Genomic DNA, 14,609 nt, shown 5'->3' with positions numbered 1-14,609 from the left:
ATTAAACCAGAAATTTCAGATATGATGATTTTAGGAAAACAGGATTGATAAAGCTGTTGTTCCTTTTAAAGGGTAGGTTGGCCTGAATATACTTTTTTTCTGGGGAAAAGAGCTTTTACATTCAAATACGTGAATGCCCGCCTTCCACTTTACTTCTCTTTGTTTAACCTTGCAGATACCAAAGCAGGGAATTCGACAATATGGGAGTAGCATCAATTGGCGATTGGCTGTTTCAGTGACAACAGTGATGGTGGTTGTTATTTTAATAATTTGTTTGATTGAGGTACGTTAAAATATTTTTCTAGAGATCCTTATATTAATTTATTTACCCACTATATCTCAAAGTCCAGTAATGAAAAGATAAATTTCTCCAAACTCTCAATTTATATACTGCTTTAGTGAATCCCTAGCATTTCCTTGAACACCATAACTCAGAAAGTGTATTACTGCAGCCAGGATTTAATATAATATATTCAACCTCAAAAAAAGGGTGGGACTGATTTTTAAAAATTTTTGGTGAAGCGGACAAATCCTGACTAAATGGGTGTATTAAGTTTGGATTCATTCCATCTTAAATTCTGAGAGGGAACCTCTGGCTGGTAGGCTTGATTTGGTCCATAAGACCTTCTTACGAGGTTTACCATGACCATGTTGGAGACCCCACACCTTTTTATAAGCAGAAAATAGAGAAAAAAGAAAAGTTTCTTACTGAGAAGCACAGGGAGGGGGGAAACATTGTTCTCTGTGTCACTCATTGATTCTTTTTCCTCACTGTGAAAAATCTTTACATTTATCCCTCATAATCACACCTTTCTTTTTTGATTAAACAGATCTGTTCTCATCAAACTTCCAAAGGAACAGATGGAATGCCTCCTGTAAAACAGTAACTCTTGCCTGGAGATACTTAGTTTTTGCAATTCTATACAGTGAAAAACCTGTTTATGAGGAACAGCCTCAATATTAAGTGGCAATGCACTTATAAGTTTCACTCCTAAAAAGCAAATTTTAATTCACAAGGTGCTGCATCTAAAAGTTGTAAACACTGAAAACATCACCAAATAATTTCATTTTTTGCTGGCTGAATTTGTATGTTTAGCATTGGCTTCCTGTTACGTTCCTCAACTGGCCTCATATCCTTTTTTCCCCCCTCTCCTCTTGGCAACTTTGAATTATTTTCAGTGCTGAACAAACATTAAAATTCAGATTTCCAGTGTGACATGCATACTAATGAAGCCAAAAAATAAATAAGATCTCAAATAGCTACATGGTTACCTGCAACCTGCACTCTTAAAACTCTGGAGACAATTGCAGGTGTGTGTTTCAGCATAAGAGGTTATTATTAAGGCTTCTTCTGCTCTGCACACTGTTTGTAAATGCACAGAAGAGTCTTGTGACTGAAAAGGCCTTTTGAGTCCATTTTGAGAAACGGAAATTGTTCTGTATTAACATTCTTGGAGACTCGCATTCTGATTGGTCCACCCAGACCGCAACCCGATTGGTTCGCGGAACACCTGTGATTGGAGCGCTAAGAATCTACCGCGATTGGCCGAGCCGATCGCGGGAGATTCAAAGCGCTGCCATTGGCCGCCGAGCCGCCGGCCGGCTGTATAAAGCCAAGTGGCTCACACACTTTAAGCTGTCCTTGTTCAGAGCTGAAATAAAGAGCTGATTGTTCACTTTCGCGTCTCGCCTCTTATGTGACCCGATCCACCGATCTAACACTGGCGACGAGGGTGGGATCGTGAGGCGAGGACCAACTAGCACGTGGCAAACGGTGATCGGCGCCCTGCACAATGGCCAGCACCCTGCCGCCCACTCCATTCGACCCAGCAACCGAAGACTGGGAGTCATACATCGACCGCTTCCAGATGTTTCTGGAATGCAGCAACCTCAAAGACGCCAACGGCCAGAGGAAATGGGCAGTATTCCTCACACACTGCGGGCCCGCAGTGTTCAAAATGGCCAAGGCGCTGGCAAAGCCCGCCGATGTCAAGGAGATGGACTGGGCTGACCTCGAGCCCATTTTGCGACGCCATTACGCCCCGACCGTGCCCATCCTCATTCGTAGGCACGACTTCTACCGCCGAGATCAGCGCGAAGGCGAGACTATCGGCGACTTCGTGGCCCAGCTACGGAACCTGGGAGGCCCCTGCGAATTCCCCAACCTGGACCAGGCACTTCGGGACCGAGTCGTCCTTGGACTCCGAGACCCCGTGCTGCAGAGCCGGCTGATGGCCAAAGGCAACATCTCCCTCGCCGACGCCCTCGCCGAGGCCACCGCCGCCGAGGCCACCCGCCAGTCAGCAGCCTGGATGAGGCAAGCCAACACGACCGAACGGCCACTGACCAACGAAGCAACCCCCACCACCGAGAAGCCCGGGGAATCCAGCCGTCGAGAAACAACCACGCATCATGGTGACCTTGAACCCCAATCCGACACCGAGGACGACGACGACGAGGAAATCCATCGGCTACAGACCGAGCGCGACCGCCGGGACCGCAGGGGACGTAAGTCGGGTTTACACTGCGCTGGTTGCGGCGGTGATCACCCCCGCTCCGAATGCCGTTTTCTCGACGCCATCTGCAGGCATTGTGAGAAGCGGGGGCACATCGCCAAGGTGTGCCGCAACAAAAAGAGCTACAGCCCGCAGCAACGTGGAAACAGCCCACGACGATGAGACGGCACCCCCCCCCAGGCACCGAGACTGACCGACCGAGAGCCGGTGGAGCCGCGACAGCAGCAGCAGACGACTCAGCGAAGCACAGCGGCGCGAGGAAACCCACCAGACGGTCGTCATCGGCCATTCGTCAACCATGGACGCCCGAAAGGTACACGTGGCCCTGTGCATCGAGGACCAGCCCTGCGAGATGGAAGTGGACTCTGGGTCCTACCTCTCAATGGTTTCTTGGCGCACAATCAAGCGCCTAGTCCCTACCATCCGCCGCAACGAACTAGACAACCAGAAGCTGATCCTGAAAGACTATCAGGGAAACCGCATCCCTGTGGTCGGCATCGGGCACTTTAAGGTCACGTTCAAGGACCACACCGACATCTTGCCACTCACAATTGTGGACCGGGACCGCCCCAGCTTGCTCGGCCTGCAATGGTTCGCCCCGCTGGGCATCGAAGTGACGGGCATCCATCACACAGACGAGGCCGATTGGGAAGCGACGCTCGTAAAAGAATTCCAGGAGGTCTTTGACAACTCGCTAGGCAAGTACCGAGGGCCCCTATATCTTTCAACCTTAACCCTAACGTCGCCCCAATCCGCCTCAAACCCCGGCGAGTGCCTTTTGCGCTCAAGCCGAAAATCGACGAGCAACTAGACAAGCTCGTCGCGCAAGGGGTACTAGAGCCCATCGACCATGCCCGTTGGGAAACACCAATAGTCACCCCCATCAAGCCCAATGGCTCCATAAGGATTTGCGGGGACTACATGGCCACCCTCAATCACGCGCTGCAGCAAAGCGCCTACCCAGTCCCAGTAGTACAGCACCTTCTGCACTCACTGGGGGGAGGCCAGGTCTTCGCAAAACTCGACTTGGCACAAGCGTATCAGCAATTGACAGTCGATGTGGAGACAGCCGAAGCGCAAACGATTGTTACACACCGGGGGGCTTTTCGGTGCAACCGACTCCAATTTGGAGTCAGCGTCACCCCAGGAGTCTTCCAAAGTCTCATGGAGAGGCTCCTCCAGGGAATAAAAGGGGTGGTTCCCTACTTCAATGACGTGCTGATTGCAGCCGCCAACAAAGAACAATTGGAGACCCGTTTAAGGGCGGTGCTTAACAAATTCAAAGACGCCGGCCTTAAAGTCAAAAGAAACAAATGCCAACTCCATACCGAGAGGGTCGAGTTCCTGGGGTACCTCCTGGACCGGCACGGAATACACCCAACCGGGAAGAAACTCAGAGCCATCAAGGAAGCCCCCACACCAACAAACAAGGCGGAACTACAGGCATTTTTGGGACCGCTTAACTTTTACAATGTTTTCCTACCCCAAAAGGCGACCGTGGCGGAACCCCTGCACCGGTTACTAGATAAAGCGGCCATCTGGACCTGGGGGAAGCGGGAGGAGACTGCGTTCCAACGAACAAAAACCTGCTGACATCGGATGCAGTCCTGATCCAGTATAGCGAGACCCTCCCGCTCATGGTAACGTGCGACGCATCACCTTTCGGCATCAGAGCAGTCCTCAGCCACACCTACCCGACGGGAAGGAAGCACCCATCGCCTTTTTCTCCCGAACGCTGGCCAAGCCAGAAAGAAATTACAGTCAACTGGACAAAGAAGCCCTCGCCATCGTCGCCGGGGTGAAAAGGTTCCACGAGTACCTTTACGGTAGGAACTTTTCAATCATAACAGACCACAAGCCCCTGCTCGGGATACTTGCAGGGAACAAGGCCACCCCGAACATCCTGTCACCCCGGATGACGAGGTGGTCCGAGTTCCTTGCCGCATACTCATACGAACTGTCACACCGGCCCGGAAAAAACATCCCGCAAGCTGACGCACTAAGCCGGTCACCACTACCCGACCTAGACGATGACCCAGCGCCCACAATGACGACCCTGCAAATCGAGACCCTACCCAGCACGCACGTAACCGCGCCAGACATTGCCCATGAAACAAATAAAGACAAACGGCTGGCGCGGGTATTGAGCTGGGTAGAGCGGGGGTGGCCAGAAAATGATGGCGGCGAGCAGTTCAAAGCCTTCCGAAACCGCCAAACTGAGCTGTTCTCACAAAGGGGGTGCATACTCTGGGGCGACCGGGTAGTCATACCGGAAGCGCTGCAAAACAGAGTATTGGCAATGCTGCATGAGGGACACCCGGGGATCGTTAAGATGAAGGCCCTGGCCAGAAGCTACGCTTGGTGGCCAGGGATGGACAAACAAATCGAGACATGGGTCGCCGGCTGCAGCAGGTGCCAAGAATTGAGAGCCAACCCCCCCACCGCCCCGGTCCTGGAGTGGGAAACCCCGAGAGGACCATGGTCGCGAATACACATAGAGTTCGCCGGGCCAACCAAGGGGCATACATTCCTCATCACCGTAGATGCTTACTGCAACTGGCTGGAGGTAAGCGCTATGAGGGCAACAACAACAGAGGCGGTCATCGACAAGCTCAACAAACTCTTTGCAACGCACGGGCTACCAGATGTCATAGTGTCGGACAACGGGCCACAGTTCACGGCAGTGGCATTTGAGAAATACCTGGCCGAACGAGGCATCCGACACGCCTTGACCTCGACGGCCCACCCGGCGGCGAACGGTAGGGCGGAACGGATGGTCCAATACACAAAAAAAGCCATCCAAAAAATCGAAACCGGCGACATCCAGGAAAAAATAAACAAACTACTCTTCATACAGCACATCACGCCGAGCTCGACCACAAACAAGAGCCCAGCGGAGTTACTAATGGGAAGGAAACTGAGGTCCCCACTGGACCACCTACACCCCACCTACAACCCTGAGAAACCCCCGGACTCCTCCAGCCGGAACCGGGCATTCAACATCGGGGACACGGTCTACGCGAAGAACTTCACGGGAGACCCCATCTGGGTACCTGCGCAAATAACACAGGTAACCGGGCCCCGATCATACAGACTCCAAACGACAGACGGAAGGAACTGGAAGCGGCACATCGACCAGCTACGGTCCAGACTAGCCTCCAGCACCCCCGACACCTCAACAACAACAACCAAAGAAAGCAGAGAGGGAGGGGAAGCCCCAACATCCAAGCCGGTAAACAACGGCAGGCCGGAAGCATCAATGGCACACCCCCCAACGCAAGCTGAACACCCCCCACCAGAAGACAGAAACACCCAAACAAACCAGCCATACTCACCAGCAGACCTCGAACTGTCGCAGACGGGATCTTCACCTGGAAGGTACAGCCAAGCCAGCTCAACCAGCCCAGAAAGACCGAGCGAGAGCAACAGGAACCGCAACTCGACCAACCCAAGCAGCCCGGGCGGGAGCTGCGGTGACAGGCCCAGCTCACCCTTCCAGGCGGTTCCATTAGCGAAGTGGAGAGTGACGCGGAGCCCGGCCGAACCGGCCGACGACCACACACCGACTGAGCCACGCAGGTCAGCCAGACAGGTTCGAAGCCCCACCTACCTGCGCGACTACGTCACGACACTGCGTCGGACGAAACCATGAGGGGAGGGGTGTTCTGTATTAACATTCTTGGAGACTCGCATTCTGATTGGTCCACCCAGACCGCAACCCGATTGGTTCGCGGAATGCCTGTGATTGGAGCGCTAAGAATCTACCGCGATTGGCCGAGCCGATCGCGGGAGATTCAAAGCGCTGCCATTGGCCGCCGAGCCGCCGGCCGGCTGTATAAAGCCAAGCAGCTCGCACACTTTAAGCTGTCCTTGTTCAGAGCTGAAATAAAGAGCTGATTGTTCACTTTCGCGTCTCGCCTCTTATGTGACCCGATCCACCGATCTAGCAGAAATAAATACATCTTTCATTTAAATGATAAGAGTTTGTGTATTCCTCCAGTACAGAAATGTATGCCATATTTGGTTTGAACATTGTCAACAGGGCTTTATCCAGTCTGAGATCTCACTATTTTTCTCTTTAATTGTTTCTTTGAGGACGTTTCTGGATAGACAGAAGAAAGATACACCTGAAAACCAGGTATGTAAAGGCAAAATCAATGACTGGTGATCTGGCTATATTCAATTTTCTTATTGGATCTGAAAAACATATTCCCATAAGTATTATGTAGCTTAGGCAACAGGATTTGAGATATGAAACCCAGGATAGTTATCTCGTTTCCTGTGTACACTGTTGTTTTTTGTCAACAACAACAACAACAACAACAACATCCAGAAGGAAGTAGCTGCAGAGATTTCAGAAACTTTAAGTGCTATAAAACTGAAGACTAAAAACCCTGTTAAAAGGTTAAAATGGTACCAAAGAAAAATACAGGAAGATCTTGAGGTTGGGAGAAATGAAACGGGAAAAAAGGGAAGCCTGTAGCACTACAAGATGCTCAGCGGGTTTCTTTCCTTAAGAGGCTTGCTCAAGCATCAGTTCACTCCTTACAGAAGCGCTCCATTTTACATCTTCCAACTCAGCTGTCTCCTTTGACTTCTTCTGTTGTAGTGCATGATAGTAGTAAGGAACAGCCTGGTAAAGTGGTCTTTATGCTGAAATATGGCAAGACATCAGGAAGTCCCAGCCTTGTAAAGAATATTGGAATCGCCAATCAGGCAAAAGAGACAAATAAGTCTCAGGAATCAAGAAAGGAAAAGCTTCTCAGACATTTAATAATTAGAGGAAGCAACTCCAGAATTGCTACTGAGGAGCCTGCAATTTTGAAGACACTGTTGCCTGTTGAGACATATTGTAAGCATCATAGACACTCCACCTCTGCTCCCCCTTCATTTGATTTTTTTTCAACCAGTAATAATTTTCCTCTTCGGCGTGCATATTCAGTGTGCATATTCTTTAGTGACAATTCGATTCATTTACTACCAATATATCTATTGCTTATTTACTAAGTCCTTACTTATTATATTGTTATTGAATTACCATATTGATATATTTATATTTCTTTACATATATACATATTTACATATACATACATCACCTATCCTGTTCTTTAGAGTTTCCTTGCTCATTTTCACTAAACATCTTTAGTTCCTTTTTTTAGCCAATTATACCATATATTCCATATTATAAAAAAAACTCCTTCCTTGTTTTTTAATACCATAGTTAATCTGATCATTTCTGCGCATTGATAAATTTTGTTAATTACTGCCAGGTCTGTGGGTACCATGGTCTATTTCCATTTTGGGGCAAAAGCAATTCTTGCAGCTGTTATAATGTACGGTATTAGATGTTGGTACTTCTTGTCTCATATTGGTTCTAACATTCCCAATAGAAAAATCTCTGATTTAAACTCAGTCTTTCTTTTTGTTAATTTTTCTAGCCATGCTCAGATTTTGAGCCAATACTTTTGTGCTTGAGGACATGTCTACCACTTGTGAAAATACGTTCCCTGGCTAGGGTTGCACTTCCAACACTTAGCTGACAGGTTGGGGAACATTCTAACTAGTCTCGCTGGTGGAAGGTACCACCGATAAAATATTTTATAAATATTTTCCTTATAGGAGACCAACAACATTAGTTTATAATTAGGTTGCCATATTCATTCCCATTGGTCTAAATCAATATTGTGGCCAAAGTTTTTGGCCCATATTATCGTGTTCTTTTTAACTGTCTCCTCTTCCATTTTAAATTCCAATAAGTAATTATACATTTTAGTAATCATCTTTTTCACCTCCTTGTAATATTTTGTCTAATTCCTGAACTATATTATAAAAGCCAAATTGTTCCTTATCTTTTTTATATCTTGTTTGGATTTGGATATATGGCCACCACCCTATTTCAATTCTTGTGTTTTTAGTTCACTTTCACCTGTTATCAGTTGTTTATATTTTATTGTTTTATTCCAATCCATAGCATTGGGGTATATTAGTGCATCCATTGGGGATAGCCAGAGAGGTATTTTCACATAGTGGTTTCTTTTGATTTTTTCCCATACATGTAGCAAGGTGTTTCTCATCCAGTGCCTTTGAAAATAATTAAGACATCTGTTTTTTCCATTCCAAAGAAATGTGTGCCAGTCAAGCTGTAGGTCAAAGCCTTCTAACATCACTATTCTTTTATCTGCCAGATTAACCCAATCTTTGATCCAGGTACTAACTGCAGCCTGGTAGTATGACTCAAAATCTGGTAGGGCCAATCCTCCCTTACTTCTGCTATCCTGCATTAATTTATATTTTATTCTGGCTTTTTTCTCTTGCCAAATGAACTTGGCAATTCTTTTATACAGGTCTTCGAAGAATTTTCCCCCTAGTTTGACTAGCACAGTTTGGAAAAGATATAATAATTTTGGTAATACATTTGTTTTGATGGTCGCTATCCTTCCCATCCACGAGACTTGTATATTTGCCCATCTGTCTAGGTCTTTCTGTACCTGATCTATCAATTTATCATAGTTATCTGCCTTTATTGTAGAACATTTCTCTGTGAGCCAACTCCCCAAATATTTTATTCTTTTCGTTATCTGAATCCCTAATTCCTTTGTCAATTCCCCATTCTGCCTTTTAGTACAGTTTTTCATTATTATTTTGGTCTTTTCTTTGTTGATTTAAAGCCCTGCTACTTTTCCAAATGTCTCTATCTCTTGCATTAGATTTTTACTTGACTCTTTTGGGTCTTCCATTATGAAGACCATATCATCAGCGAACGCTTGCAATTTGTATGTCTCTTGGTTTATGGTCAATCCTTGAATATCTTGATTTTTCCTTATCTGAGTCAATAATACCTCCGCTGATAATATATATAGTATTGGGAAAGAGGACATCCCTCTCTCACTCCTTTATTTATTTTTAAATTGTGGTTTCTCCATTAATCACTACTTTTGCATTTTGTGTGGAATATATTGTTTTAATCAATCCTATAAATTTTTCACCAAATTTCATCCTATTTAATTACTCAATGAGGAATTTCCAATTTAAATTATTGAACGCTTTTGGGGTGTCCAAAAACATTATTGCCATCTGCTTATTAGTTAGTCTTGTAATACTCTAGGACATCCATTATTATTATTGCATTTTTTATGTATCTATTTGGGAGAAACCTATTCTGATCTGGATGGATGATATCATTTAATATTTTTTTCAGTCTTTCAGACATTATTGCTGCTAAAATCTTATAATCAACATTCGGGAGTGAGATAGGTCTGCAGTTTTTAAACTGGTGGGGATCAATTTGTTCTCTGGGAATAAGGGTTATCAGAGCTTCTGTCCATGTTTGGGGTATTTTTGCTCAATTTAAGGCAGCATCGTATAACTCCACCAAGTCCCCTATTATATATTGGAATTCCTTATAGAATTCCACTGGTATACCATCTGGTCCTGGAGTTTTATTGGTTTTTTGTCTTCCAATTGCCTCTTACTTCTTTTGGGGTTATTCTATAATGTCCTCTTCTGAGATTTCTTCATTTTTATATAAATTAGCAAAAAAAAAATGGGCTATTGTTTTCTTTTGGTCTATTTGTGTGCACAATGTTCCATTGTTATCCTGTAGTAATATTATATTTTTTTTCTCCTGCTCTTCTTTAATTTGTGTGAGAGCCATCTCCCAGGCTTATTCACGTTCAAAGTAGTTTTGTTTGACTAATTTCAATTTCCTGGCCATTTCTTCTTGGAAATTTAAATTTATTTCATGTTTTGTCAACTGTAATTCTTTTTTGATTAATTCATTGTACGGGTCTTTTTGCAGTTCAACTTCTAGATTTTCCAATTCCTCCTATCTTACACTCTGTTGCTTTTTCCTATCTTTATTTTATTTTTATTTTTTTGCTGCATAGGCTATTGTTAAGCCCCTCAAATAGGCCTTTGTTGTGTCCCATAAGTTCTGGATTGTTATCTGCTCATTCATGTTAATTTCAATAAATAACTTCAGTTCCTTCTTTGTCATTTGGGTATATCCTTTAACTCTCAATAGACTCTTATTAAAAGTCCATCTGCCTGTCTTTTTCCTGCCTCTCCAAATCATTTTAATTGGATTGTGGTCAGTCGGCCTGGGTGTTTGGCAATATTTCCACTGTTTCTACTTTCTCCAGTAATTCTGAGTCCACCCAGATCATGTCAATCCTGGACCACGATTTGTGTTGGTTGGAAAAGAAGGTAAATTGACTTTTAGTTGGATTTAGTTCCCTCCAGGAATCTTTTAGGTTCACTTCTTTGGCTAATTTATCAAATGTTGTTGGAAGTTTTCTCCTCTTTTTTATTGTGTTTGCTACTTTTATAGTCCTTTTCTATATTTGACACTGCATTGTAGTCCCCTACCACACATATATTTGTTAATTTGGTCTCTATAATTTTCTTGTAAAGTTTATGATAAAATTCCTTTTGATTGGTGTTTGGAACATAAATTGCTACCAATAATGTTTTTTTTTTTTGTTCTATTATTCTCTCTATAAGGAGTATCCTTCCATCATCATTGTTATATATTAATTTTGAATTTAGCCAATTTTTAACGTGAAATACTTCTTTTCATTTGTCAGGGTCAGATGTAATTTACCCAATTTAGGGAATTCTAGTAAATGTCCATCTGGTTTCGGGATATGCACCTCTTGTAAGCATGTAATGTCTACATCTTGATTTAAGAGTTTCATAAGAATTTGCTTCCTTTTGGGTAATGTGTTTAGTCTATTTATATTAAGGGATAGTAGGGCGATCCCTCTCTTCATTTTATTGTTGGTACTCTATGACTCTTGTTCTCAGTTCTCTCCACAGTCAGTTGTTTTCTTCTTCTGTTCTCTTTCCCTTTCTGTTTCCTTATCCTCCGATGTTATCTCTTCTTGGCTTTTGCTCTCCGCTTCTTCTTTACTTTCTTGTTCTTCCTCCATTCTCAGTTAACGTCGGTAGAATTCACATACCTTATCGAGGGAATTGATTCTTCTCCTGCCATGATATCAAAAGTCCTTCTGGAGTTAGCCATCTAAATGCTATGTTGCTTTTAATCACTTGTGATGAGAGGAATTGTAGTTCCTCCTCTGTTCTCTCATCCTCCTCAGTCTCTGTTTTAATCTGTTTTAACAACTTCGTGGCCTTTGTATATCAATGGCTCATCCCTCATTCGTCCATACAGGAGATCCCTAGTGGTTTGCTTTGTGAAGCATACCTGGACCTCCCTTAGGAGCTTGTGTCTACATGCATAGTGCGTTTGCACACAGTAGACCTCATCCAAATCATTCAGAATCTCCATCTTGTCTTTCTGAAAGGCCTCCACTATTAATTCCCCCATGAGAGGGTGTAGGTCTTCTTTCCTATCCTCAACGATGTTCTGGAATCTAAGGAAGAACGCCGCTTTTTCCAGCTCAAGCTGAACCACTGCCTCTTGGAGTTCACAATAAAATATTTTCCAATTTTGTTCAGTCTCTTCAAGTTTCTTTTCTATGTTCTCAGTTCTAAGTTCCATGGTCGTCAGTTTCTGCTAATTTCTTGCTACTCCTTCTTGAATTGTTCCAAATTTATTGTCCAGTTTCTGGATCTCTGCTTTCACTTCTGCTATATCATTCTTCATTTCACTTTTCAAGTCTTCATGGTTTCTTGCTATAAGTTTCTGTGTTCTTACCATCATTTCTTGCACCATTGCAAGAAAAGACTGAACTGCTTGCAATGTTGGTGTGAGTGCTAGTTTCTCTGTCCCCAACAGTGTATCCAATGATCTTTGTCCAGCGGGGGAGGGTATACTCATCATCTTTTTTCCAACTTTCGTAGTTGTTGTCATTCTCAATGATCTTAACAAATCTTTCCAATCTACTATTCACAAATATAGTTGAAAGCTACCTCTCAGTTTCTGTTGTACTCTATATTCTACCTCTTATTTCCCTCTTTTTCTAATATATCTCTTAAATTGCACTATATGTATTTGAAATATTCAAGATTAATTATTGACTTTCTACCATGCTTTTACAATTAACTTTCAGTTCTCCAGTATAAATTCTATCTTCAAAAGAGTTCTAATAATCAACAGTTCATAAGCAATAATCAAAAATTCCTCAATTAATTAATAAACCATCTGTTTTTTGGAACACTTAATTCTTATAAGTTAGTCAGTTGTTTGTAAATAGCTATTTTATAAATGCACAGTTTTAATACTATCTATATACTTCTTAAATAAAATATATGTCAATATGTATAATTACTTGTAGATTAGTTATAAAGTCCTAGTTTCCTTTACTCAGCTTGCTTCTTTCTTCTTCAAGATATCTTCCCTTCTCTCAAAATGCACAATCATTCCAGTTATAGGTCACCATTTTCGCTTCTTATTTAAGTTCAATCTACTTCAGTCTCTATCACCAAACAAGATCAAAATATTCCAATAGTCTTTCTCTCTGGATCTCAGTAACTTAGGAGCAGAAACCCAAAAGGTGTCTTTTCTTCTCTCTGCCCCAGTCTACCATCTATCAGATTCTCTGCGCTGTTACCATTTAATCTGTCCGACACGCCAGCTCCTACCACTGCATCCGCCGCTTGCTTCAATCCTCGGTTTGGAGCCTCACTCTCATTCTGATGTCAAAGTTTTCTTTCGTTGGTATCCCTTTTAATCCACTTTTCACTGCTATTCCATACTGCTCTCAATCTTCGCTTCCACCTTTAATCGGCTGGGCTGCCACTTCTACAGATCAGATCATAAAGACCTATCTCTTTTGAGCTAGTTTTCAGGACTTTCCCCTGCAGGATCTAAGAGTCGCAGATCTCCCCCAATACCCCAGGGTCTTCTCCTCTCTATCGTTGGCTCCTCCAGGATTCGACTTCACCCATATGGGCTGCCAGGCGCAAACTTTCAGGCATACAGAATGGGGACCGTTCCTCCGCACAGCTTCGATATAGCGCCTCAACCAGAAGTCCTCAAGTAATCCTAACAAATACACTCTTAGGAGTCTTACCAACACTTGGTTACCTAGAAGTGCCTCTTTTTTTCCCAGGAAACCAAATTGGTATAAATTATTTGTACATTCCTTTCTGTAAAAGCAGTTACTGATCTAGAGTAAAAGCCCTTTTAGATTGCTTATAGTAAGTAACGTGCGAACACCATTTCTCTGTATGATTCCCATGTCCATACTACTCAAGCAAAAGCGACATGTGTATTTATGTAAAGTTCTTACAGATGCCAATCAGAGTCTGGGGAAAGTGGCTTATAGCACAAGGGTAAAGTAATTGAAACCTGAAAACAAAGAAAAACAGAATTAAAACAGATTTCAGATGAAATGATATGGTTTTAAGAAAATTGGATTGGTAGAACAGTCGTTTCTTTTAAAGGGTAAGTGGACCCAAATATACTTTTCCCCCCCGAGGAAAGGAGCTTTTTATGGATTGGAAGAACTGCAAGAGTCTGCAATATCTCTTGTGTAAAGATGATAACTGGTCTTTAAAGGAGAAGGATTTATAGAACAATGGTATATCCAACGTTTCCTGCACAAGATGATGATGGACCATTGTCTCTAGAGGGATTTATTAACTTAATTCCTGCTTTTGAATTTTGATACTGTTGGAAATAACTCAAAGCCAACAAAAAGAACTTGGATCATTGAAAACAAAGATGATTTATTAAAAAGAAATAACAAGATGGCTTCCAAACCATCGGTGGTCTTTAGAATCTTAACAAGCAGGTTCAACATCAAAAGCTACACCTATAGAACCTCAAAACATACTTTATATACAATTTTATCTCATCACTCAAGTTCCCTCTTACTTGAGACTCATTCCCTCCCAAGTTCAAGTTCATTGGATTTGCCCTCAGGTGTTGCAGCTAATCCCAGGATGTCTCCAGGGAGAATCGTCTCCTTCCGTTACATTCTCATCCATACCCCTCTGTACCTCTTGCTTTGGCTGCCCATGTGGCACCTTTCCTTAGCATTAAGGAATGTAGCATCCCCTCATCAGGGCCTCTTTCTAAGCTCATCATATACTACCATTTTCCCAAAGAGATTATAACAACTCCCCCCGAACATAATAATAATATAAAAGGCATATACCTAAGATAAAAAATATAAAAAGGCTTAA

General features: G+C 43.4%; 1 protein-coding gene across 1 annotated transcript in view; it reads left to right on the top strand.

Moving 5' to 3' along the window:
* Window positions 1-6,752, top strand: part of LOC113453650 (sodium channel protein type 4 subunit alpha-like) — a 137,403-nt gene extending 130,651 nt beyond the window's left edge. The window contains exons 10-12 of the mRNA XM_087919163.1: window positions 176-283; window positions 831-883; window positions 6,612-6,752. Coding sequence (XP_087775289.1) covers window positions 176-239 — 64 coding nt within the window. The 3' untranslated portion in view covers window positions 240-283; window positions 831-883; window positions 6,612-6,752. The remainder of the gene's footprint in view (window positions 1-175; window positions 284-830; window positions 884-6,611) is intronic.
* Window positions 6,753-14,609: the final 7,857 nt, after the last annotated feature.

Source organism: Pseudonaja textilis, unplaced genomic scaffold, assembly GCF_049901715.1.
Source record: "Pseudonaja textilis isolate UNSWEBS1 unplaced genomic scaffold, rPseTex1.2 PTEXSCF33, whole genome shotgun sequence".
Taxonomy (NCBI): Eukaryota; Metazoa; Chordata; class Lepidosauria; order Squamata; family Elapidae; genus Pseudonaja; species Pseudonaja textilis.
The sequence above is the reverse complement of the archived record's forward strand: the minus strand, read 5'-3'. Positions and strand labels throughout refer to the sequence as shown.